The following is a 24,134-nucleotide window of genomic DNA, read 5'->3' as shown; positions in this document are numbered from 1 at the left end:
TGAGATCGGCAAGTTTATGGATGAATAAAGTAAATCAATGGAGAGTTCTGAATGTTAATGGCCCAAGCAGCCCCTCTCTCTGGTCGGAGTACTCTAACACTGCCGGGCTTCCTGCCAAAGGATTGCTCAGCATTTAACGAGAACGAAAGAGAGAGGGAGAGAGAGAGAGAGGGAGAGAGGGGTGGGTAGTCATTAGGGAGGAGGGACAATACTGTATGAGAGAGTGAGGGGTTGAAAAGAGAGTGGTGGACCTGCAGCTCTGTAGAAAGACAGACAGACAGAGAGAAGCAGCAGAGACCAAACACACATAGTCAGACCGACAGTTACCTTCTCACACAACACAAACACAGACAAGCAGGTAGGCAGAGGAGCGGACCTGAAACTTACCAGACACACTCATTTGTCCACACACACTCTGTTAAACACTCTGCAGCATGTTTCGGTGGAGGCTCCCCCAGGCAGTGTGCGTGCTGTCGGCGTGTGTGTGTCTGCTTCTCGCATACGAGGATGATATTGAGGTCAACTACGCTGACCCCTTCTACAATGAAATCACAGAGGGAGACACGCCAGAACGTAAGTGTTAAACTATGCTTGTACGAGTGTGAGTGTGTGTAAGTGTGTGTGTGTGTGTGCTGGAAGGAAAGATGTATCTGATTAAGATCCTCAGATTTAATTCAAATCTGGGCTGTGAAATTGATTTCTTGGAGGATTCTTGCCTGGGTTTGTAAGAGAGGTGAGCTCAGGACATAAAATCCAGTGTCCTGAAATGTTCAGTCTCAAAGTCTTTAAGTAGTATTAGAACAACAATATTACCAAATAACTGAAGAGGGCAGAAAAACCGACAGCAATACAGAACAGCTTGGGTAAACTTTTGATGTAAATAATTAGTTTGATACTGGTGATAATATTGCTGATGTTCTTGTGATGGAGTAATGGTGATCAGATTACCTTGTTTAGTCTCATCAACAAAGTTTTAATTTCTTTGTTGATGAGAATTTTTTATTTAATGTGCTATAAAGGCACTTTCACACACAAAAATATACGTGGAGATCAGAGAACATGTAGCGCAATACATACAGTATACAGACTGCTGGCAGACACAGAGTTCGTGCAGGAGACGAGAGCAGCATCAAAGAATATGCTGAGCCAGAAATTTAGAGGGCTTTTTCATCCACTGACCAGAACCAACACATATTATAGCATAGATGACTGGCCAGCGATCACTGCGTAACCCTATAGGACATCATAAAACTCTATGTCAGCTGTTTTCTGTTCACGTATGTACATGAAGGAGAAAGTGTGAGCACAAGCATTTGCAGTTTGCATTTGTTTGTTGTTTCAAAGCTGTAGGAGGTATAATTGCAACACCAAAAACTTTGCTCTTGGCACAGGCTGCGATGTGTGTAAACCTGACTTAAGGCAAAAATAAGAATGGTCTGAACAAATAAGTAAGAATAGTAAAATACCAGCAAAGGCCAAAGAATGAAAAGGTTCAAGACAGACAAAGAAAAACACAGAAATTCAAAATCAGCTTACTACAGAGAAAAAGTCTACAACATGAGTTAAGCACAGCTTGAATGCAGGTGTGAGAGGGCGAAAGCGTGAGGTCAAAGCCTGGAGGAAGACACAGAGGAATTTGAATGTATGAGGGGCCACATGAGAGACGACACAGCTCATTTAAAAATGAACAGACTGCTGGCTAGAGTGGCTGCCCATTATGTAATGTTTGTTGATGTGAATTAATGCACACATACACACACACACACACACACACACACACACACACACACACACACACACAGAAACATACTTATAGGCTGCTTCCTAATATTGCTACTTAAATGTGTACAATAGTCACTTAAAAGTAACAGAAATAACTATAACTTATTTGAAAATAGAGGAAATTATATGAACATTTTAACAAACTGAACAAACAGGCAAATATCTCTCTTGACAAAAAGTTGCACCAGGTAAGTGCAGAAAAAGAATTGCTGTAACAAGCCCTCAAACTCAGCCGGTAACTCCCACAAAAGGTCAAGTTGTGTAAGGTCATTTTACACTCTTCTTACAGCCACATCCATCAAAACCCCTGTGGCAGACCTGTGCTTTTACTTTGGTAAATCAGAGGGAGCAGAGTGCATGAACTTCTGCCTAATTGACTTGGGGGGGGGCAGCCAAAACAAATCCTGCAGTCCTGTGATAAAGCTCCTGTAGAAGACGTTTGCAGGTATAAGCAGAGTTTGTTTGGCTCAAACCTTAATCAGAACAGTATGTCTGACACATATTCTCACTCCTGGACTCATACCTTATGTCTTTATGTTTCTCTCTCCTGCCGTTATCTCTCCTACTCTCAACAGGTCTTCCCTTTCCTTTTCAGTCTAAAACAAAATTTCCTGTTTCTTCTTTCTTCCTCCTTACTCAGACAGAACCCCACAGGAACTTGCTGGAAAAGCAAAGTGGTTTATGACTCAATTGTCCTGTTTCTTTCTCCCTTTCTTATCTCTCCCCTAACAACCTCACTTCCTGCAGCATCCTAGTTCTTCCTAGCAGACTTAAACATATTTTACTTTGTCTGTCTTTCTCTTTAAAATAACGGCCATGAGGTTCTTGTCACAACTGGAGGGATCATAGTATGCTCAAATATGCTCTATTTCCTGCTTGCTCTCTCTGAAGTCACATCTGCACTAGCATCTGGTAAATAACTACACTGTAGGAGTAATTCACCTTTTTATAGCCCTTGATTTTTAAAGACCAGAATATAATGACATATATCATGATGATGATGAAGATTTCATAAGGAGTTTTATTCCTCGAAGGTAAAAGATGAAAGACACTAAGAAGAGAACAATGGTCGCAGCTTGAGTCACAATTTGTACTCCATCTCAGACAAATATGAACATGTACATGTAATACACAAATGGATAAATAAACGCCAATGAATACACGTCCTGCTCAAAAATCATAGCAAAAAAGACTCAAAACGTAACTGAGAGTTAGTATGTTTCAAGTTTTCTTCATTATAGAAGTAATTAAGTTATAGTTGTCTGTACAGTGTTAAAAACTAACACCCAAATCAATGTTCTTTTAGTGATTCCAGCTAGCAAAAATAAAGGTAAAATAGGCTAAAATTTGTTAGCTACTTGTAGCTGACAGCAAACTTACTCACTCCATCATGCAATACACAGTAAGTTGTGATTTAATCTCCCATAATCTTTATGGGAATTGTAGTTCCTAAGTTTTGAGCGTTGTCTGTAGAGGGCCCACAGAGTCAGACTTTAAAGACCTATCTTCTCTTCTCTACATTCATGCTGTAAAAACCCAAGTGACTTCATTCTCTGTTAGATATATTAACCTTTCTTTCTTCTCTTCCTCCCTTTCTCCAGCCACACCGACCTCGGCCCCCTGCAGTTCTCCAGACCTGACCAAATGGGACAAAATGTTCTCCATGCTGGAGAACAGTCAGATGAGGGAGAACATGCTGCTTCAGTACGCAGATGACATCGTCAAGGTGGAGATGGGGTCGCTGCGCGGAGAAATGCTCAGGTTGGTTGAAAAAGTGGGTATTAGGCTAAATTCTGGTGCTCCTCAGTTGCTGAGGATTGAAGTTCTTCAAATGATAAAATCATTTCCATTGGTCCTTTCGGTCAGGTTTCTCGCCCAGTATGGTGGCTCCTGCGGGGTAGCCGTGGAGACAGCAGGAAGAAGGATGGCCTTGCAACTGGAGGGCCGCCTCAGAGAAACCCTGGAGCGCCTCAAACTCAGAGACCAGACTTCTTCAGGGAATTCTGTCGGGAATTCAAACCACCTGGAAGGGATGCTACACCAGCTCCTCTCAGCAGCACGAAGCCAAGCTTCCAGACTTGGCAAGTTGGAGACCAGCTGCCTCAGCAGCCCAGGAGCTGGGATAGGGGCAAATTCAAAGACAGGATTCCAGCGTCAAGAAGGTGGAGGAGCTGGGCACCAGGATCAAGAGGTCGTATCACGAGAGGTGACTCTAGACGCGGTGCTGGCTGCGCTGCAACAGACCAGGGTGGAGCAGGAGAAGGTGCTGAGGTCATCGAGGCAAAGATACCTACCCGCAGGTAAGATATCCATCTTACCGTCAGCAATCACTGCGTCTGTCTTTACCTGTTGGTTTCTTTGTATATGTCTTTACCTTTCTGAACGGTGCTGCCCAAAAAACCTTCCACCTTCAATTTGTTTTTGCACTGACACATTCAGGTCACGCTTCAAGTAAAAGAATGAGACCCCCCTCTGTCAGGCCGTGCTTCTGAACAACTAATCATGCAGCTTGTGTTTGTCCCAGATACCTTTTTCACTTACTCTGTCTGTCTCCAGGCATTTTGTCCAATTCAAGTAGCAACCTATCCTTTTCCCTTCACTTGCTGATATTAGTCTCAGACGAGAGGGTCAAGTCTAACATGGAGAAGATGGGCAAGTGAGGAGGTACTGAGTCAGCCCTAGAATGTCATCTTTTTCTTATTATTTCTGTTTGTTTAACATTTATTCCAAACACATTTTGGTGAGTCAAAAAAAGCTTTTGGTTAAAATCCAGCGTAGGCGCAGTTGGATCCATCAATCTAAACCCTTGCCTTCAGCAGTTTTCATTGACAAATACCTAAAGTGACTCTTAGATGTTTAAAGATAAAACTGACAAATTATTCTCAGACAGCCTACAGCATGTGTTGTCAGTTACTAGAGCTACTAATGTGGTTTACTCTTCATCCTGTAACTAAGAGTGACTAATTACAATGCAACTTTAGAGATTAAGTGACAAAGAGTGAGTAAGAAAACAAAAAAAGTGAATCCCACAAAGGAACCACTTGTGCCATTAACAAATTAATTTCCTGGAGTTAATTAAATAACAACAGAAAACAAACAGGATATATTACTCATCTAATGCAAACACACCTTAACAGTGTGGAAATGTAAAGCTGGCCTACATACAGAGCACAGGGAGCTTTAACCATTAGCAGGTCACCACAAAAACCACACCAAAGCACCCTGGGAAAGTAGAACCAGATGGAAACCATCATGAACAAACACATACACACTCAGTATGTTCAAAATGTCTTTTTTCACCATAAGTTTTTGGGTTGCAGAAACCTGAGACAAATTAAACATCAATATTTGGGATTTCTGGTTTTAGCTGAGTTGGGGTAAACTCATAACTAGAGAGGGAGGCTGGTGTGTGTATGTCTGAGACCCAGAAAGTGAAAGGGAGAGAGAGAGACTAATGAAGAATAAAAATGACAAAAAAAGAAAAACTCAAAAGAGAGTGAAGAAGAACTGAAAGTAATGATTTATATTCAGAAGATAAGAAAGAGCCTTCCACATTGTGAATTGAATGTGTGAAAAGTCTGTAACACAAGCTCTCCTGTGTACAATACCACCAACAAACCTCAAAGGCATAAAATACATTTACAATGTATTATATAACCACGGCCTCTTTGAAAGACACACAAATAGAATGCAAAACTTCTCTCTCTGTTCTGAGCACCTAAAGATAAACCAACAGAAGAGAGGGTGTGATTATGTTTAAATAATTAATAAGAGAGAAGGAAAGGTTAAACAATCAAATGAAGCAGAACAAGCCAATGAAACATTTGACCCAGATAGGGTGGTATTTGCTCATGTTGGTGGGGCAGAAAAAAACATTCTCAGATTCATGATCTCATCATCTGACCGTCAACTGAACTTTGACTTTTTTTATTTCCACGAGACATCCATTGCTAATACTGCCACCTGAATGTTGCTTTTTAAACAGCAACAGGGCTCATACTCAGGAGAGTGGCCGCATGACTAAATAAGTGTTTCCAATCCATTCTGGGTAAAGGCGTTTACCCACATTTTACTAATCTCAAATTTTCTCATGCATCAGAAGAACTACATGTTCATTTAAGACAGGTTTTTATCAATTAAAACTAACTGTAGCTGTAGAATCGTTTAACATTGTAGAATTCAAGCAAGCAATCAAAAATGTTGTCTCATACATTAATAAATGGGGTCCCACAAGGCTCAATTTCAGGTCCAGGTCTTTTCTGGATTCATACGCTAACAAGCCACATCATCATCAAATATCACTTTTCACACACAACCTCATCTCCTTTGTAAACTGAAAAAACATAAAATGCACAAAACAACAACAAAAATGTATCCAGTTGAATAATAATAACTTCTCAAATCATATACATGGTCCTGAATTCAAACCACTCCTACACACACAACATAGGCACCTTTACTGTTTCTATCAATCCATATACAAAACAATTATGTTTGAGGATGTTTAATTTAGAAATAATGCTTGAACCTAGTTTCAATCAACTCAACAATTTTTGACTATTCTAAGTCTGTTGTCCTAGTTCTTCCTCTATATTGGCTCTATGTAACTTACATAGTGTCCAATATTTGTGTTTGATTTTTGAGTGCCTGGCCTTTACGTTTTCTACTTTATGCAACATCATCTAAAGGGCAACTTCATTTGTGAATGTAAAATATATAAAGAATGGACATTCTATATTGCTCACAATGAAAAATGCAACATGAAGTTGAGACTAAACACAATCACATCTTCTTGTTCTTTAGGTTGTGAGATGGCGCTCCTCTTTCCCATGCGTTCCCGTCGAATCTACACCTCCATCATACCAGAGGTTCCTCTCTCCATCTCCTCCTTCACTGTCTGCATGTGGGCGAAGCCAACCACTGTCTCCAACAAAACTGTGCTCTTGTCTTACGGAAACCGCCGCAACCCATATGAGATCCAGCTGGTGCTCGCTCAAACATCTGCGCTTTTCACCATCGGAGGAGAAGCTCACCTGGTGGAGGCAAGGGGTGTAGTAAACCAAGGAGGTGCATCAGAATGGATCCACTTGTGTGGGGCTTGGTCATCTAAACAGGGCCTGGCGTCTCTGTGGGCAGGCGGGAAAAAGGTGGCCTCCACCCCTGGAGTGGCTGAGGGACGTGTCCTACCTGACGGGGGCTCACTACAGCTGGGTCAGGAAAGGAACGGCTGCTGCCCTCTGCCTTCGAGCGCCGGGAGCAGGGTGCCTGGGTTTGAGGAAGGATTCGATCACAAGCTGGCGTTCGCAGGGAAGATGACAGGAGTGAACATGTGGGACAGGGTGCTGTCAGAAGAGGAGATTTCCCAGATGGCTTTGCAAGAAGGCCAGGGCTGCCAGCAGAGAGGGAACGTGGTGGCGTGGGGAGTGACGGAGATGGTGCCACATGGAGGTGCTCAGTTCATCAACTAACTCTTTGTGGTGTCACCAGCATCATCAGATTCATCATCGTGATATCAGCAACATCGTAATAAGCTTTCATGTTAAAACTGAAGCAACAACTTACAACTCCTCTTTGTCCCTAAAAATTATAACTAGACGGTTATTTTCTTCAGCTCCATCATCTTTATTGTCATGAACCCTTCTGCTGCCATGAACTTTACTGGATATGTTCAAATGAGAGAAAGCCAATGCTGTGAGAGACGGACGTTTATTTCTGTAACATAACCTTTTGAACTGTGGCCATACATGTACACACACACACACACACACACACACACACACACACACACACACACACACAGACGTGCCTTCAGCGTACAAAAAGTGTATTATAGCAGGAAAAGTGCTGCATGCAGCATTTACCAAAGACTTAATTAGACTGCAAGAAAGACAACAAGTGTATTGTTAAAGTGAGCAGGTTCTGAGCCAGTAATCAGCAGACAGCCATACAATAGAAGTCAATGACAGGGTCACAGACTGATACTAGGGATTATCTTGTAACTGTGGAGTGAGTTTTTTTGAGAGTGAGTATTGACGCATTTTCTCTCTGTCTATCTTGATTTTTTTTTTTTTTTACAAAAATGGCAAGTGTAGTTAACTTAGAATCATTGCAAAACCTGTTTAACATTATTATAATGAAATATTTTTTTTTCTACCTTTGCAGTCTAGAAGGTAAAACTAAAAGCAGAGGGGCCATACAAATGTGTTAATACTGTGCAAAACATAACATTCATGTATGTAATACCTTTGTGACCTTACATTGCTGTACTTGGTCAACAAGCAAATCTAACTCCAAACGAAATTATTCTATTATTTCTTTATCAACGTTTTCTTGAATTTAATGCTTTTTAATAGCAGTTTAAGACCCTTTCTTTCTAAACTTCTGACAGTGGTTACATTATTATTAAAAACTCAATTTCATTACTTTGTTAGATTTTGTCTGTATTTAACTTAGGGTATTAATGTTTCTTCTTTTGTGACACTGCGTAAAGTAAAAGGTGTAAAACGTTTTATTTGTAACGTGAGAGTTGCATTGTATTTCTATTTGATAAAAGAAACTGAGGACAATGTTTACACATTCTTATCTTTGATGAACTAAGTTGTCTTGTATTATACTGTACATTTTTTTTGTTGTTCTTGTGAAAAGGTGAAACTGAATGTATTTTGTATATAAATATATTTTGCTTAACATGACTGGATGAATGGAAAGTGAGGTATGAATAAACATTTCAAGTTATAGTACATTTCTTTGCTGGTTATTTGAGTCAATGTTTTTTTATTCATTTCAAATTCTTATTAAGACCACATTTCACTTTTAAACCTTTTTAAAGATGCATTCAATACATATGCTACACTTTATCACAGAGGAGCTACCTTCCATTGCCCTGGCCTCCTCAATTGCTAAAAGACCCTTAGACAACTACTGTAACTATTTTAGTTATGAGGGGCCATACTGCAAATATAACATTTTACCATAAAGTACATGCTGCTTAATGCGTAGGTTTCCCACTTTAAAACAATTAAAAAATCTAAAAGATTTTGCTCCACGAATATGCTTTTGGTTACTGTGGCACATCCTGCTACAGGCCCATTAGTGAAATAAAACAGGTTTCTCCTGCAGCTACAACCACTGCACGGTCTCCAACTGTGTCTGTAACCGTGACCTGTTACGGAAAGGAAACGGCATCTTTCACACTCCCATCCAACCCACCTGCTCAAAACCTTCCTCACTCTTAACCCTTCAAGCCAATCGTACAGTAACTACACATGTTTCGTAGCAGGGGGGCCAGCAGAGACTTATAACTTTGACGGATGACACATTCCTAACTCCAGTGTTAACTTAGGATCAGGTTTTACTTAGAGAAGGAGGAACTCTTGGCTCTAAAATCCCTATGGGGCCAAAGCTGTGCCATATGTTTCTGTGTGTATATGTACTGTTGTGAGTGTGTGTGTGTGTGTGTGTGTGTGTGTGTGTGTGTGTGTGTGTGTGTGTGTGTGTGTGTGATATCTGATAATGACTAAGTCCTGTTGAGGCTAACTGTAGCAGGCTATAAAACCTTCTCTCTGTATCCTGCTGCTGGCTTCCTGTAGCCAGTAAACACGCACACACACAGCCTCATAAATCTCTCTACACTGAACTGATACATGATACAAATACACTTAAATACTGCCAATTCATGTGACAACACATTTTCTCCAAGATAAAAACAGAGAAATTGACAAAATAAGTGAAAAGCTGCACATGGCAACCTCAAACTTCAGTGACAAACTTAAAGTATAAACACACACATGCACAGCCCATCCATCCTGCAAGCTCATATAACTAACACATCACACCCCCATTTTCAACATCCCCCAAACCCCATTACATCACCTCACTTCCTGAATAGGGGGGCCTGCTGGGAAAAAAAGAGGGCTCATCTGTTATGGCGAGCTACGTGTGTGTGTGTGTGTGTGTGTGTGCGCGTGTGCTCGGTTTGGTATGCTCACGTGTGTTTGTAGTGCAGTGTTTATGTTGTGTTGTGTTTATGTTAAGGTTTCTGAGGGGATGAGAGAAGCTTGTTAAAAAGGCAGCATGAGGTTCAAATGTTCAGAGCACAGTAGACGAGCCTCAGCGGTGGGTTACAGCAGGGGGTAAAAACTTGAAACTGCCAAGGCTGCATTAAAAACTGCCCAAGGAAACATAAATCTAAACTAGCTATAATAAAGCCCTCAGGCAAGTTGCGTGTACTTTCATCCTCTCTCCACTCTCAAATTGTGTGTGAGTGTGTGTGTGTAAAGATTTTGTTTGCTACGAGTCATACAGCGACCGGAAGACTCTCTCTCTCTCTCCCTTGAGGCCTGGCAGCTGCTGTCAGGGGTCCTGTAGTAATGATGTTGACAAGCAACTGTAGCCTATTGATGACAACACAACCGAGAAGTAAACAATAACCACCGCGTCTTTAGCTATTGAGCCCCCTTCTGCTGGAATGCTGCTGCTGTCCGTCATTTCAACTGCCGCTGTGACGATCCAGCACTTTGCATTGTGGGATATAGTAGGCGAGGTAGACTGGTCTGAGGCATACTGTACATTTTGCTTTTGTTTGCATACTGTATACTTCATACTACATTTTGGCCAAATCAATACGTACTGCTGGTATAGTACGGCATTTCGAACACAGCCTTATTCTTAATCTGAAATAATCATTCTATCTATGAAAGATAGAGGCGGACAGACACTGTTTTTGAGTCCCGTATTGATCCTTTTAAGTTTAAACAAATTGGTATACATTGATACAACAGCTGTAACAAATAGAATTGTGAGTATCCACTTCAACCATTGTACTTTGCCTGTCAAAGACAAAGAAAGAAACACAAAAAGACTCAAAACGGCCTCACAGACATGTATAATATATTCAAAGAGTCAGAGCAGCCCATCACGAGTCATTTTGTGTCTCTTCTTTCTGACGGTCTCACTTTTATGTTGGAGAAGTGGTGTTCCTTTTTCATATCTAAGCACAGGGGCACATCACTTTTTGTAACATTTATGTCAGATCTGCCATGTGACAACACACACTAACAATTTGACAAAAACTGTTTTCAGGGATGATATTTAATGATCTTATCAACATATTATCACACTGTCATTTCTGAAAGCAAAGACAAATTATTTTATTATTCATTATATCTTTGTTCTGTGGAAAACCGGAGCACCCGGAGTAAACCACACAGGTAGGAGACTGACACCCAAGGAGTGGGATCCAGCTTTAAGTATGCCCTCAAGCGGCCATATTTAAAGCTAGACCCCCCTCCAGGATGATCAGTTGATGGGTGTTGAGATGAGAGTAATGGCTGGTTGTGGGATGAGGGGTTAATGTAGGAAAGGGACATGAGGTACAGGAAAGGTGTGATATGTTAGAGTTCCTGTCATGGATGTAAAGACAGTTCCTGGGGACTGGGTGATGTCGCTTACTTATCAGCAGCGTCATCACTTTCCTCCTCACTTTCATAATCACTCTCATCATCACTAGAAGGTTCATACCAGTCCCATCTGAACCTTTTGCTGTCCTCTTCATCCTCGTCGTCTTCGCGTTCCCTCTTCCTGGATCAACCAGGTAGGGGATCGTCAACGGCCTCTTCGACGGGATGGTTGTCTGTCTCAGCAACAATTTCATTTTGGTCCGGTGGGTTTGGGCTGTTGTTGTATCCAAACACCCAGTCCCAGTAATGTGCTAAGCGTCTCACTCTTCTTCTTTCCTCCTCCTCATCCTCGTCGTTGTCGTCTTCACGTTCCCTCTACCTGGATCCTCCAGGTAGGGGAGCGTCAACGGCTTCATCGACAGGATGGTTGTCCATCTCAGCAACAATTTCATTCTGGTCCGGTGGGTTTGGGCTGTTGTTGTATCCAAACACCCAGTCCCAGTAATGTGCTTAGCCTCTGACTGTTCTTCTTTCCTATTCTATACTTCTTTCTCATTTTTTTGGAACTCTTTCACTAAACTACTTCACTGTCAAATAGTTCAAACTAGTTCCACCCCAACCAGGTTCACAGTGAAATTCTGCTTATATTTCACTATCTATTAATGTCATGTATCTGGGCAGAAATATGTGTCAGTAGAAACTGAATATGAATCATGTACATTTGAATTTGAATTGCTCAACTTGAATAGTTGAATTAAAATTTTTTATTTGAATCACATCATTTGAAATTTAATTTATTAGTTTGAAACTGAATTTAAATAAACTTGAAACCGAATGCAGTATTCTGAAATTACATTCAGAGTATCTGAAAATTGTAATTCCACATTTAGTTCTCACTATTCAATTTCAGTTTAGTGACTTTTACACTTAACTGAATACTTTTACTCCTTAAAGTTACTGCTAATTTTCCTCGAGGAATGGATCCAAATCCATCTACTACCACTGACAAAACAAGACTAGGTCAAAACCTAGCTTTTGTGGGCAATGTGTCACAAAGATGACAACGTGTTTGAAAGCAGGTGCGCACTGCGGACGTAGGTGAGGACAGCGGACGAGCAGCAGACGAGCAACCCCGTCTACTCCCCGAACAAAGTATCCGGAGCCATATAGACAGAGAGTCGATGCTCCATGATGTGCCATTGCGATGTCTCAACACTCTCTCTCTACGGCTCTGAAAGTACTGTCACTCACTCAGTCAGTCAGTTACTCAGTCAGTCAGTCAGTCAGTCACAAAGAGACCTGTGTGTAGGGCTGACCCCAGCGGTCAGCCAAAAACAGAGGGAAGAGAAGCACAGTATTCCAGTGTGTGTGTGTGTGTGTGTGTGTGTGTGTGTGTGTGTGTACATGTGTGCTATATTTATCCATTTTCCATGCTTAGCTAGCAAACAATGCCGGGTTTCACTGTGTATAAAAGTACAAGATTGTCCCGTAGTGTGAATCTGTGTGGGACTTTGTGTGTGTGTGTGTGTGTGCCTATTCCTAAACAAGGTAAAGCTGTAGGAACCAATTGGCAGAAAATGAGAGAACACACACACAAACACAAACACACACATGCACTTCTGCTACTGCAAAATCTGCATTTGAAGCACAGAGTTTTGCTTATTACTGGTAGCCATCTTGCCCTTTTCCTTCAAGCCAAAAAATCTAAATGTGGCAAAAAGATGAGGCCATGGCGCTTACATGGAACTAACTTTATCAGTAACTGCCAAAATTGTGTGCAGTACTTTGTCGATTAGGTAAACATGGTGCAAAAAATGACTCCCGTTAAGGGACTCTAACAGGGTTCCCACGTGTCCCGGAAAACCTGGAAAACCTGAAAATTTAGAGACTAGTTTTCCAGTCTTGGAAACACCTGAAAATTGATTAAAATGACCAAATATCCTGGAAATAAAAACGTTTTATTTACATTAGCCCATCACTCATATTGCATACATAAACCCAGGTGTGTATTTTTGTTTAAAACTTGACTGGTAGGATAAGCTGTGTGGCATGACAGGTTTGCCCTCTCCTGGCACGCAATGTCCTAGTGGTGGCTGTATTTTTAAACCCATTGCGTTTCTTTATTTTGATCCTTTAAGGTAGCTGTACCTGGTTAGTGTGCAGTATTGAAGCAGCAGATTGTTAGCAATGTAAAGTGAGCAGCTAATAGTTATATTCCTTTAAGTATGAGCAAACATGTCATTTCATGTTAAGCATGTGAAGAAAAATAAATTGTAAAGTTAATTTATCGCGATGCTAATTTCCATTAGTGCGCAACTAAAACACCAGATCTTCTGACTTAAAACGACTTGATGACATATTATAATGTCAGCTAGCCGGTAGCAGAAGTTTGCCGCCTTAATTCCAGTCTAGGCTCCCAGAGTTGTCACATTTGCAAACGAGTCCTGTGAGCAACATAAGATTTCCGCCTTGAGACACTTTCTAACCAACTGAAAGATGATAGAAAAGTATGACACTTGAATATTACAGTCTTTTTGTTTTCAATATATTGCTATGTTCTTTCAGGTGTAACATGGATAGATGTAGGCTTAATGAAGGATTTCGCCCCGCCATTCTGTCTCTGTGTGTTTTACACAGAAGATGGAACATAACAGAGGTGTAATAATCCCTTCTTGAACTGGCAGTGTAAGCACTTCATCATGAACCCCGCATCATTAAAAAGGAAGAATAAAACTGGGGTTAAATGTGTCAGTGCTAGGCCTACCGGTAAATTATATGAGCATTTGCGAGCAAGTGCTGCCCTGTATTGTCAGGAAAAACTCTTAGAAAATGTCCTGGAAAGGTCCTGGAAAATTAATTCTTAAAAAGAGAGGGAACCCTGTCTAAGAAGTTAGTATATTTCTTATATGTCTTTCATTATGCAGATTTATTGGAGGACAGATTTCCAATATTTAAAACTCAAATAACTCTGACTTAATTGCAATTCTAGTGGTTTAAACTTCACACTGTTCCTTAAATGTAGCAATATTCTCAAAAAACCCTAAAATGCTCCTTAAATAACATGCACTTTTTACTCAGACAGTAGGCTATGTTGACTGGCACCTTTTTCCAAAAAAAAGAGCTATTATCAAACATATAAAATCATGTCTTTTCAGTCACATATTGGCACTCTAATCACAAAAACACCTGATGAATGTATTTTTCCCATAGCAGGGGCCACATGGTTTCTCTATTATCACCTACACTTTTATGAACCAAAGGTGTAAAAATGTGTCCTCCAACACGACGCTCTGAGCCCAAAACTTGGCTTAACTTCACTTGTAAAATATCCGGACAGGGCTAAGCTGTTTCATGTGCTGAGCAGAAAATGTGCTCACTGTGGTGGGTACCTCACTGCGGTGCAGAGTGAGGTGATTAGCACCACGTGCCAGTGTGTGGCTGTATTTGTGAGGTGCTAGTTTAGCATGTTGTTAAAGGTGTTAAATAATTCACAAAGAAAACACACCTGCACATGCAGACAGAGCCACTCAAAATCCTGTTCATATAATCTGCAAGAGAATTATTTCTCCTAAAAATATCTCAGCACTGCAATCCTAAGACTATATCAAAATGTATGTGTGTGTGTGTGTGTGTGTGTGTGTGTGTGTGTGTGTGTGTGCGTGTGTGTGCGTGCGTGTGCGTGCCTGTGCGTGCGTGCGCGTGCGTGCGTGTGTGTGTGAGAGAGAGAGAGAGAGAGATAGAGAGAGAGAGAGCCTGAGGGATTAACATGGCTCCATCAGGCTTGCAGTGTTAAGTATGGCACTTCAGACACCTGAACTACACTAATGGGTGAAAAAAGCGTCTGTGTTGAAAAAAAGGTTAAAAGGGTGGAAAGGAAAGAATTCAGGGAATAGCTGTGTTAAACCACTGACTGGAATGCAGATTTGTTCCCCTCTACAACTTTAACAGTTAAGTTGTTGGAAGTATTGATCAGGTTAGGACAATTCCACCTGTCACTCCTGGAGGATTTTCAGAGCACATCAGAGAGGATATGAGCACTTCTTCACACACTGTGGCTAGATTAATATACTGGTTCCTTAGGAAAACAATTAAAATTACTTGTTCCAAAATGGAACAAAATGTAAACAGCAGTGTGGCACATCATTGAAAACAATGACCCTATTTGGTGTTTTTGATCAAAGAGTAAAGTAGAGAAAATAAAACGTTAAAAGAAAAGTTTATGCAGCAAAAAATCAGAAAAGTAAAGATTAAAACGCTCCTTACTACCTACATTAATACTTCTTATGTGTGAATTCCCTGCAGCATTAAAAGGGCCGTCAGGAAAGTGATGATTTGCAACAGCTGTTATTTACATTATTATCCTCAGTAGGCAGGCAATCATTATAAAACTACTGACTATGGCTCATTATACGATAAGACTCTGGTTTGCTATTTCCTATTTGTAACAGCAATCCATTTTTCCACTCCAGTCAAGCAGCTGATCCCATCGTTTCAGCCCTCACAGTAACAGCTTACAAGTTCTATTTCTCCAACCAAACCCACAAGTCAACCATTAAGAACTGAATAAACACAAAAATGCCTATTATGACCTTGTTAGAGATTCATTTGAATATTCATTATTAAGCAGAGCTTTTCTGCAAAGCTCTTGATGCGAGTCTCTTTCTCTAAAAAGTGCACACGCCCACACAAGCACATATCCCAAGGTGTGTACGGAGATCTATACAATAAGTGGGGCAGCAGAAACAAAGGAGAGGAGAGCAATGGCAAGTTTTCTAAGAATACAGGAAAACCAAGCTAATACAGATTCAGCCAAAGTGTAGTGAAAAAGTACACATCCCAGACACATGCCTTCCCCTTTAAGAGCAACATCTAGTAAAGTATGTAAATATGTAGATACACTATGTACAGTATGAATATGTGTATAACTATGTTCGTCCTACCTCCCAGGACGCTTTGTGTTATTGCCTCTGTGTGTTCAGCCAGCAGATCAGCCTTTGCTATCGCAGCCAGAGAGAGATAACTGGACATGTTCCTGCTCAGCTCCTTGTTTCCTCTCAGCAGGAAGCGCACAGCTACTGGGACCGCCAGCACCATGACCGATGGACAGCTGTAGTTCTGATGGAACACAGGAAGAGAGGAGGTTTGAGGGTAAAGGACAAGCCAATCTATATAAAAACATGACATAATTGTATTTTCCAACTTTATTTTAGATTATATGAAAAACCATGGAGGTTAACCCACAGCATGGGGAAAAAACACATCAACAAAGAAATATGTTAATATACTTAAGTGTGATACATTCATTCAACCATAGAAAATAAACAAAGTCACTTTCAACAGTTACAAAAGAAATGAACAGTTATTAATTTCATTTCTAAAGTGTTAAAGAGCTATAATAGTTTTCCGTTTCAGAAAACATTGCAAGAGATTAAATGAGTCTTCTGCACTGATGCTACAACTGTCCTTTCAAGATCTGTCCTTGCAAGAAATACCTAAAGAATCAGTCAGTCACAGTGAGGAAATCATTCGACAAGGGCTTTATAGATACATAGACACCAATGATGTCTGTGTCTTTTAGTCAGGGAAGGTAAGTATCGTAGCCATCACCTGTAATACACTTCAGAGCTGAGTGTTGCAGAGATTCAAAGGAGCTTAGTGTGGAGGCAGCAGCAGGTCTGAAAATTAAATTCTATATTAAAGCGATTTGTGGTCAAAGAGTTAACAAACACACTGTAGTCCAGAATTCAGTTCTGTGCACCAAAGGGCAATCTCTGTAGAATCTCTATTCAGATGTAGTACATATGCTCAAAAAGAAGGTATTTTGCAACAAGAATAATAGAGCTCTGTCTTCTCCTGGGTTTGCATAGTGACAACAGAAAGAAGGAACATCCTGCTCTTACAGTGTTAGCCTTTATGTCTTCTTTAATAACCAAGGAGAACAGGTGACTGATATTTGAAGACTCTGGTGAGAACAGTGGCGTTAACACTCTCAACACATTTCCATTTGAGGATGCAGAAAACTTGCAGACATTTGTCTCTGTGAACAATTACAGGCAGTAGAAGAAGGAAGGGGATTTGAAATGCACTAGCACCCTCAACAGGACAGACTTCAAGTCTGTTTGAACAGGCACATGTGTTTGTGTGTATGAGACCGATGGGGGAACACAGAGAGCCAAAAAGTGTTTGCTGCTGATCCAGCGCCCCAAGGGACCTGTTCTGCTAAGACACTTGGAAAAGAGAAAGTCACTTGTTTAATGCTTTTTTTAACTGCAGAGGTCTGTTGGGGAAAGTAAGAAGTAAAGTAAGAGTAAAAAGCAAGAATCCACAAGATGTCTTTCGAGATGCATCACTAACCTGTAATCTTCACTGTACATAATAATCCATTCTCAACTTCAATCTCAACCTTCCTTGTCTTCTTCTGCTTCAGAATACCCAGAATGCTTTTCAATCTGTTATCTACCATTGATGTTTGAGAGAGTTGAACAGTCTTCCTTTCTATTTGTCTGTCACACCTCTATTCTACCACATGATGGCAGTGCAGACAATGTATTCACAAAAATTGAATTATTCACTAATCAGGATGATCCATCAAACTATTTGGATTCATTTTTCAGGCCTGAAATTTTAATAGAAAAGTACAGTGTGAGTGCCCTGAAAGGTGTTTCACACATAGATGCTCTGATCTATGTAACATTTCGTCATATGAGAAGAGTTTGTCACCACAGCACAGATCAAGCAGCTCATATAAAAAACACTGAAGATTCTGTCATAAGCCAGAAATCTGTGGGAACATACAGTATGTGTGTGAGCTGTGCAAATAAAAACACTCCTTCAGTCTGTTGCTCACTTCTTTCCTCTCGTAGGGAGTTTCACTGGAAGGATAAGTCTGTGCATCCATAGATTCCAAATGACAAGAATACAAAGAGAATAAAAGAGATCAGAGAAGAGATAAAGATAGTCAGAGGGTAAGAGAAGAAGATAGAACAAGTGAGACAGGGGAAACACGCAGAATGAAATCAGGATTAGAACAGATCAGTGAAAGACACAGCGACAGAGTGAAGAGAGAGAAGTGCTCTCATGATAACTGCTGGAGTCAGAACATCAGAGCCTGGAGCTGCCGTCAGAGCTGTCAGAACTTTTAGTCTCACCTCTATGTGTGTGTGTGTGTGTGTGTGTGTGTGTGTGTGCATGCATGCCTTTCATCAAGAATCAGTCTCATTACGCTGGTATTAAGCACATTCCTATTCCCAACCAAAATGGAAAGAGGAAGAGAGAGTAAGAGGGAGCGAGAGAGAGAGTCCCTCTGCTCTTAAGCCTTTTAGCTCTGCAGGTCTGATGGGAAAAGTAGGCAAGATTTAAATTTACATTTTAAAGACCCCCAGCCATGATTATATAAGTCTGTTTGCTCTTAAAAGCAAAAATCCACCTTTGGATATGCTGTATGATGGATGTTATGATTTATGCTTCTCTACACAATTTCCTTCAACCTTCCTCATTTACTTTTACTTCAAAATACCCACAATGCCTTTCAGCCTGATGTTTACTTTTTTAAATAGCAGGACATTTGGAGCTTATGATTTGCATGTTTTCTAGGTATCAAAAAATAAAAACTTAGAAAAACAAACTGTGTTTCCAGCATTTTTGTGTGAAGTGTTAGATTAGAGGCGGTCTGAAGATACATCTCAGGGGTTGCAAGATGATACCAGGAAAAGAGATACTGTTTTGCTAAATTTAAATGATTTTCATAACACTTCATTGCTTTTTCCTCCTCTGATATACTGAATAGTTTTAACTCATCAAGCCTTTAATTGTATTACAGATAAGACAAATCCATATATTTTAGAGGACAAAATCCCTTGTGGGTTAAAAAGGCTCAAAACTCGACATTAGATATTTAACCTGTGACAAGGGCCAGTACGAGCAGGGGTAGAGTGGTATGTTTGTGGATGACACTGGCTTCAATCAAAACCTATAATTATCTTATAACACATTATAAACTGTTACACATTAAATTACCCAACAGTCTTTAAAAAAATGGTCAAATTAGCTCCAACAGTATAATAATACTGACAGATTAATGGCTCACTAATAATCCTACAATATAATGAATGACAGCCTTGTATAACAACTAAAAGGGCAGTTTTCTTTTGCAATTTCTTGTGAATTTTGCCCCCCCCCCCCCGAATCACGAAAAACAGAATTACTTTTCCCTGGAAGAAACTCAACAAAACAATGTCTTGTTTGTGAACGAGTGTGGGCGTACCTGAAGGATACAGCTGGTGATGTCGGAGGCTATCTTGGCATGCGGTGTGTCCTCTGTGTTTTCACCTTGCGGGGTGAGGTTATGTTCCAGACACGACTCCCACAGCCCCACCAGCGCCCTGCTGTGCTGCTCAATGGAGCCCGTCTCTCTTATGGCCGTGGTGATCCGTGTGATGCAAATCTCAACCACTGCCTGGTCGTTGTCGTTGGTCAAATAGTCCTGTCAGCCAGTGGACAGTAAGAGGATGCAAAATTATGGATGAAATAATAAATTAAGGACAAAAAGATGAATTATGGATAAGCACATGAATAATTAATTAAAGTGGCGGGTGCCCTCTAACATTTGGATAAATAACATCAAAGTGTGTAGGTTACGCCTGTCTAGTCGCGTCTACTGACCGGTGAGCAGGAGATAGCCTTGATCTGGTCCAGAGCCTGGGAAAGACAGTCTTTAATCTCTGTGTCCTCCAGAGAAAATAGATCCCCCGCTCTGGACAGATCCCTCTGCCCCAGCACCCGGCTGAACAGTTGGTGCATCCTGGTCCTGGTTTGGGACTCCTTTCAGACCAGTTTGGGACAGGTGCTGCCCAGTTTAAGATCCCTCAACTGAGTTTAAATACATCCCTGACATGATGATCCATTCAAAACAAACTTTTGAAAAATATTTTCCTCTTGGTTTAATGAATATTCAGAGTCCTCTGCATTGTGGGAAGAAGAGTAGAAAGTAACACCTTATAAACTTCAACTTAAATTTTCAGGCACTATTAGGCACTCTGTCTCCTTTGAATGCCAATAATTTGAAAAATAACCACAAAGAGTAACAGAGAGCATGACACATATTTTCAGAATCATTAATTGTTTCAGTTTTGGTTCAAGTCCTCTTCAGTACAGTCAATGAATCAGGTAAGTTGGACGAGAATGGACATGTGGCCCAATGCTTTTCTGGGTCTGCCGGTGGCCTGTTACCATGGAGACAAGGCATATTCAGGAGAAGGCAGTCTTTCTACAGCAGAGTCCTGAAGGAGAGAAAGGGACAGAGAGATTTAGATCAACTAAAGACAACTTAATGCTGGGGTATTCATTTAGTATACAAATTATATTCTGGCAAAAACAAGAATGAGCTGCTGAGACAAAGAAAATCCATCATGAGCCGATATGAGAAGCTGTAGAGGTTAACTCAGGGGTATTTGGTCTTGAGGAACAGACTGGCACAACTTGGAGAACCAAAAAACAAAGTTTCAGAAACTCTCATATTTGTCTGTTGTATATGAATCTACAGCAAGCAGCCCTTTAGTTTTTATGTTGCAATTACCAGGTTTGTGTATTTCAAAGAAGAGGAGATGATTTGTTTCCCAGTAGAAACCTTGTAAATGAACACTAAAGAAACCAAAACCTTTTGGAATAATCGAGCATTCACTGATATCCGTCTGCTAAAAAGCACAGTAGAAACTTTTTTTAATATAAATCCAGCTGCTCTATTCAGTGTCTTTACTTGTTTGAATATGGATTTAAAATATGGTTTTAATATGGATTTAAACCAGTATTTTTGGTTTGGAGAGGGCAAGACCTCTGCAGATAATTTGGCTACCATTAGTAGCCTTGTAAACTATAAACTGTGAATGGTCATTTTGTCAAGTTTCCCTGCAGTGCTCTGTGTACATTGACTCAGCTAAAAAAACAAAAATCTTGGACTTTTCGGGGACAGCAGTAGAAACAGCCTGTCACTGCCCAAAGGTAACAAAATCGACTAATCGACACTGTGGCTTGTTGCAGTAACTTCTGGGAAATGCGTTTTTTCTGTGATGACGCAAGACATGGAAACTTCAGTAGCTGTCGGCCAACATATCCGGCATATAAATCCTGTAAGACCACAACTTAATATCTTTTTCTGTGTGTGATTTAGTCCATGAGATATGATGTATTAATTAGTTAACTTCAGGGGAAATTTGTTTGGCGTCTGTGGTTCAGGGTTTCAGCAGGTTGCCCTCCAATCAGAAGGTCAACAGTTCGATTCCCAGCTCATCCTGTCTACATGTCTTTTTTTCAACCTCAGTCCTATCATGCTAATATGGGGAGCTAATGCCATTGTGGTAGGAAAAAAATGCAATTTGGCTCTGTGCCTTTGGAGGACACTATCAGCTTCTCCAATGGGCCCTGAGAAACCTCTGCCAGACTACGTAAAACGCGTCATCTGGCACAGGTCAGAGAGCATGCTAAACTACACTTCCTCAATCTAGGACGCCCGCCTCTGATGTCATGTCTCGTTCAAAATCATTCGGGGTGAAATGTAGACCCGAAGATTTTTTTAGACGATCCAACGGTATATTCTCATCGTATTTCGGATTCTGCATCGCTCTGACCCATTGCCTGCAGCGAAAACGGTAGTATTTTACTCCAGCATCTCTCGATGGGCCGTTTATTTCAGAGGAAGGGGTGCAATTCATGCTGGGTATTGTAGGAATGTAGAATGGGCGAAACCACAAGCTGCTTGGACAACTTTCTCCACAGCTATATTTTTGCTTCTATCGATTACAGAGAACACCAGCTTTGACTGAGAGTGGCTTTTTCCAGGGACAAATTGCTCCTTTAAGCAGAGACAGGCAAGCACTTCCCTCCTGTTCTCAGTCTTTATGCTAAGCTAAGTAGCTTCATGAGCATAGACATGAGATTAGTATAAATCTTTTCATTTAACTCCCAACAAAAAAAAGTGCAAAAAATGATGCTGATGACATTTAATAACAATGTTAAAAGTATCTCAAAAACGCCATGTCATAACTTCTCCTATTAAAAATGTAACAATCTTTCTCTTCTGCAGTTTTCTCGTATTCAGTTTATCTCTTTCTACAGACACAGTACATGTAAGTTAATATGTGGTGCTGTGAACAAAATTACTCCTTGGTAATGTGTGACATATCTGCTTCAAACTTACACAGACCTAGGAAAATGCGCACACACACACACGCACGCACACACACACACACACACACACACACACACACACACACACACACACACACACACACACGCATTCATGGGAAAGTGTGTCTAGTTCACAGAGTTGTTTGCTTAAACTGTGCCTCAGTGACATTTTGGGTGACTGCCTTTGTTGATGTTATATCGCCCATCCAGCGTATTTCCTACATTGTGGTGGGTTCACACAAAATTTTTAACCCAATCATGTCCATTCAATTGCAAAGACAGTATTTACAAGAGGGATCTTTTTGGAATATATTAAAAAAATACATTTTTTATATTCTTAATGCTTTTAAGTATTTGTAACCATACAAAAATTGTCCATAATGAATGAGGTAAATCTCGCGGTTCAATGAGAATGACATAAAGTGTTATGAATGGAGTCCCTTGTGGGAATTCAAATACTTCATGTTAATCATTATCGCTGTTTCTGTGCACCTCAATTAAACATTAAAACATTAACACTACGAGGGGCACCGGAAGGGCAGAGGGGAGTTTACACACACACATACACACACACACACAACTTACATACAAAACCTATGCACGCTTGTTCTATGCCTTAAGAATATCTGTCCCCAAAAAACTTAACTGCACACACACTGCATGTTCCTATGCCAGAAATATTTTGTGAGAAACACACACAAACACACACTCTTCAAAGGAGCCACCCAGCTCGTCTGCTGCCTCCTTTCAGAGGATGAACAGCTAAGCGTATGTATCTGTGTCATTGTCTGCTTCGCCTCGTTCTCTCTACAATCAGACGTCAACTCGTCCTCGCAACATTTCTCTGAAGTCACATTGGAGCGGGCCCAAGCTCGACCAAATGGACGGCACAAAGCGGAGCACTTGGGAGACCGTTATCTGTCCTGCCAAGCCGGTGACTGCCATGGAAACCCACCCATTGCCAGGATACCACATCAGGAATTCTTATTGGTCCAAGCCAGGCTGCTGGGACCAAAACAACAAAACAACCATAAACACGAAGCAAAGCGATTTATCTCTCACACACACACATACACACCTTTTATCCTTGTTGTGTGAGAGACAATCAGCGATATTTCTGTGCATGGTTGGAGGGCTATCAGTCACCACACTGTATAGCAATATTCCTTTATTCAGTACACCTTGCTAAAATCAGTGCAGCATAATATAACTCCTCTATGAAGGGTTTAATGCTTAGTTTGTGAGGGGTTGAATAAGTATTTAAAAAGTATTCTGGAGGCTTCAATTTGTGATGATGATGCTGCTGATATGTATTGCATTATAGAGGTGCATGCAATACAAGGTAATATAGACAAGAAGACAAGTATAGATAAGAAGACAAGCGGGAGAGATGGAGTGGATCAGTGTGAGGCAAAAGAGAAAATAAACACGAAACACAGGAGAAGAGGAGGAATGACAGTTAGACACATTCACACTCAGACAGACAGAGACAGAGCGTCAGAGCAGCTGACAGACACACAGAGAGAAAGCCAGAGGTGGATAATGTTTCACTGTCCTGAATTCCCTGTGTAACCTGCAGACAACTCGCATACTGAGCGTCCTTTATTCTACCTGAATGCCTCAACAACACTCCCATACACACACACACACACACACACACACACACACACCTCTACATGCAGTGTAATACACACTGACTGTACCCTTTCCTGCTCTTGCTATGTCACAGCCTGGCTGAGCACCTGGTTGTGTGTGTGTGAGTGTGTGTGTGTG

At 40.8% G+C, this 24,134-nt stretch overlaps 2 protein-coding genes across 2 annotated transcripts in view; one reads left to right on the top strand and one right to left on the bottom strand.

Moving 5' to 3' along the window:
- The window catches only part of veph1 (ventricular zone expressed PH domain-containing 1), a 66,836-nt gene extending 46,857 nt beyond the window's left edge, over positions 1-19,979 (bottom strand). The window contains exons 1-3 of the mRNA XM_069668902.1: positions 19,842-19,979; positions 19,444-19,662; positions 16,121-16,295 (exon numbers count right to left, since the gene is read on the bottom strand). Coding sequence (XP_069525003.1) covers positions 16,121-16,295; positions 19,444-19,662; positions 19,842-19,979 — 532 coding nt within the window. The remainder of the gene's footprint in view (positions 1-16,120; positions 16,296-19,443; positions 19,663-19,841) is intronic.
- Positions 275-8,522, top strand: ptx3a (pentraxin 3, long a). Its single transcript, XM_069667973.1, has 4 exons — positions 275-573; positions 3,384-3,543; positions 3,649-4,082; positions 6,586-8,522. Exons 1-4 carry the CDS (start codon positions 435-437, stop codon positions 7,248-7,250), a joined length of 1,398 nt encoding a protein of 465 aa, XP_069524074.1. The 5' UTR covers positions 275-434; the 3' UTR covers positions 7,251-8,522.
- Positions 19,980-24,134: the final 4,155 nt, after the last annotated feature.

Source organism: Semicossyphus pulcher, unplaced genomic scaffold (assembly GCF_022749685.1).
Source record: "Semicossyphus pulcher isolate SPU_LCO1_2020_fin unplaced genomic scaffold, fSemPul1.0.p SCAF_19, whole genome shotgun sequence".
Classification (NCBI taxonomy): domain Eukaryota; kingdom Metazoa; phylum Chordata; class Actinopteri; order Labriformes; family Labridae; genus Semicossyphus; species Semicossyphus pulcher.
This window is presented reverse-complemented; position numbering and strand designations above follow the sequence as displayed.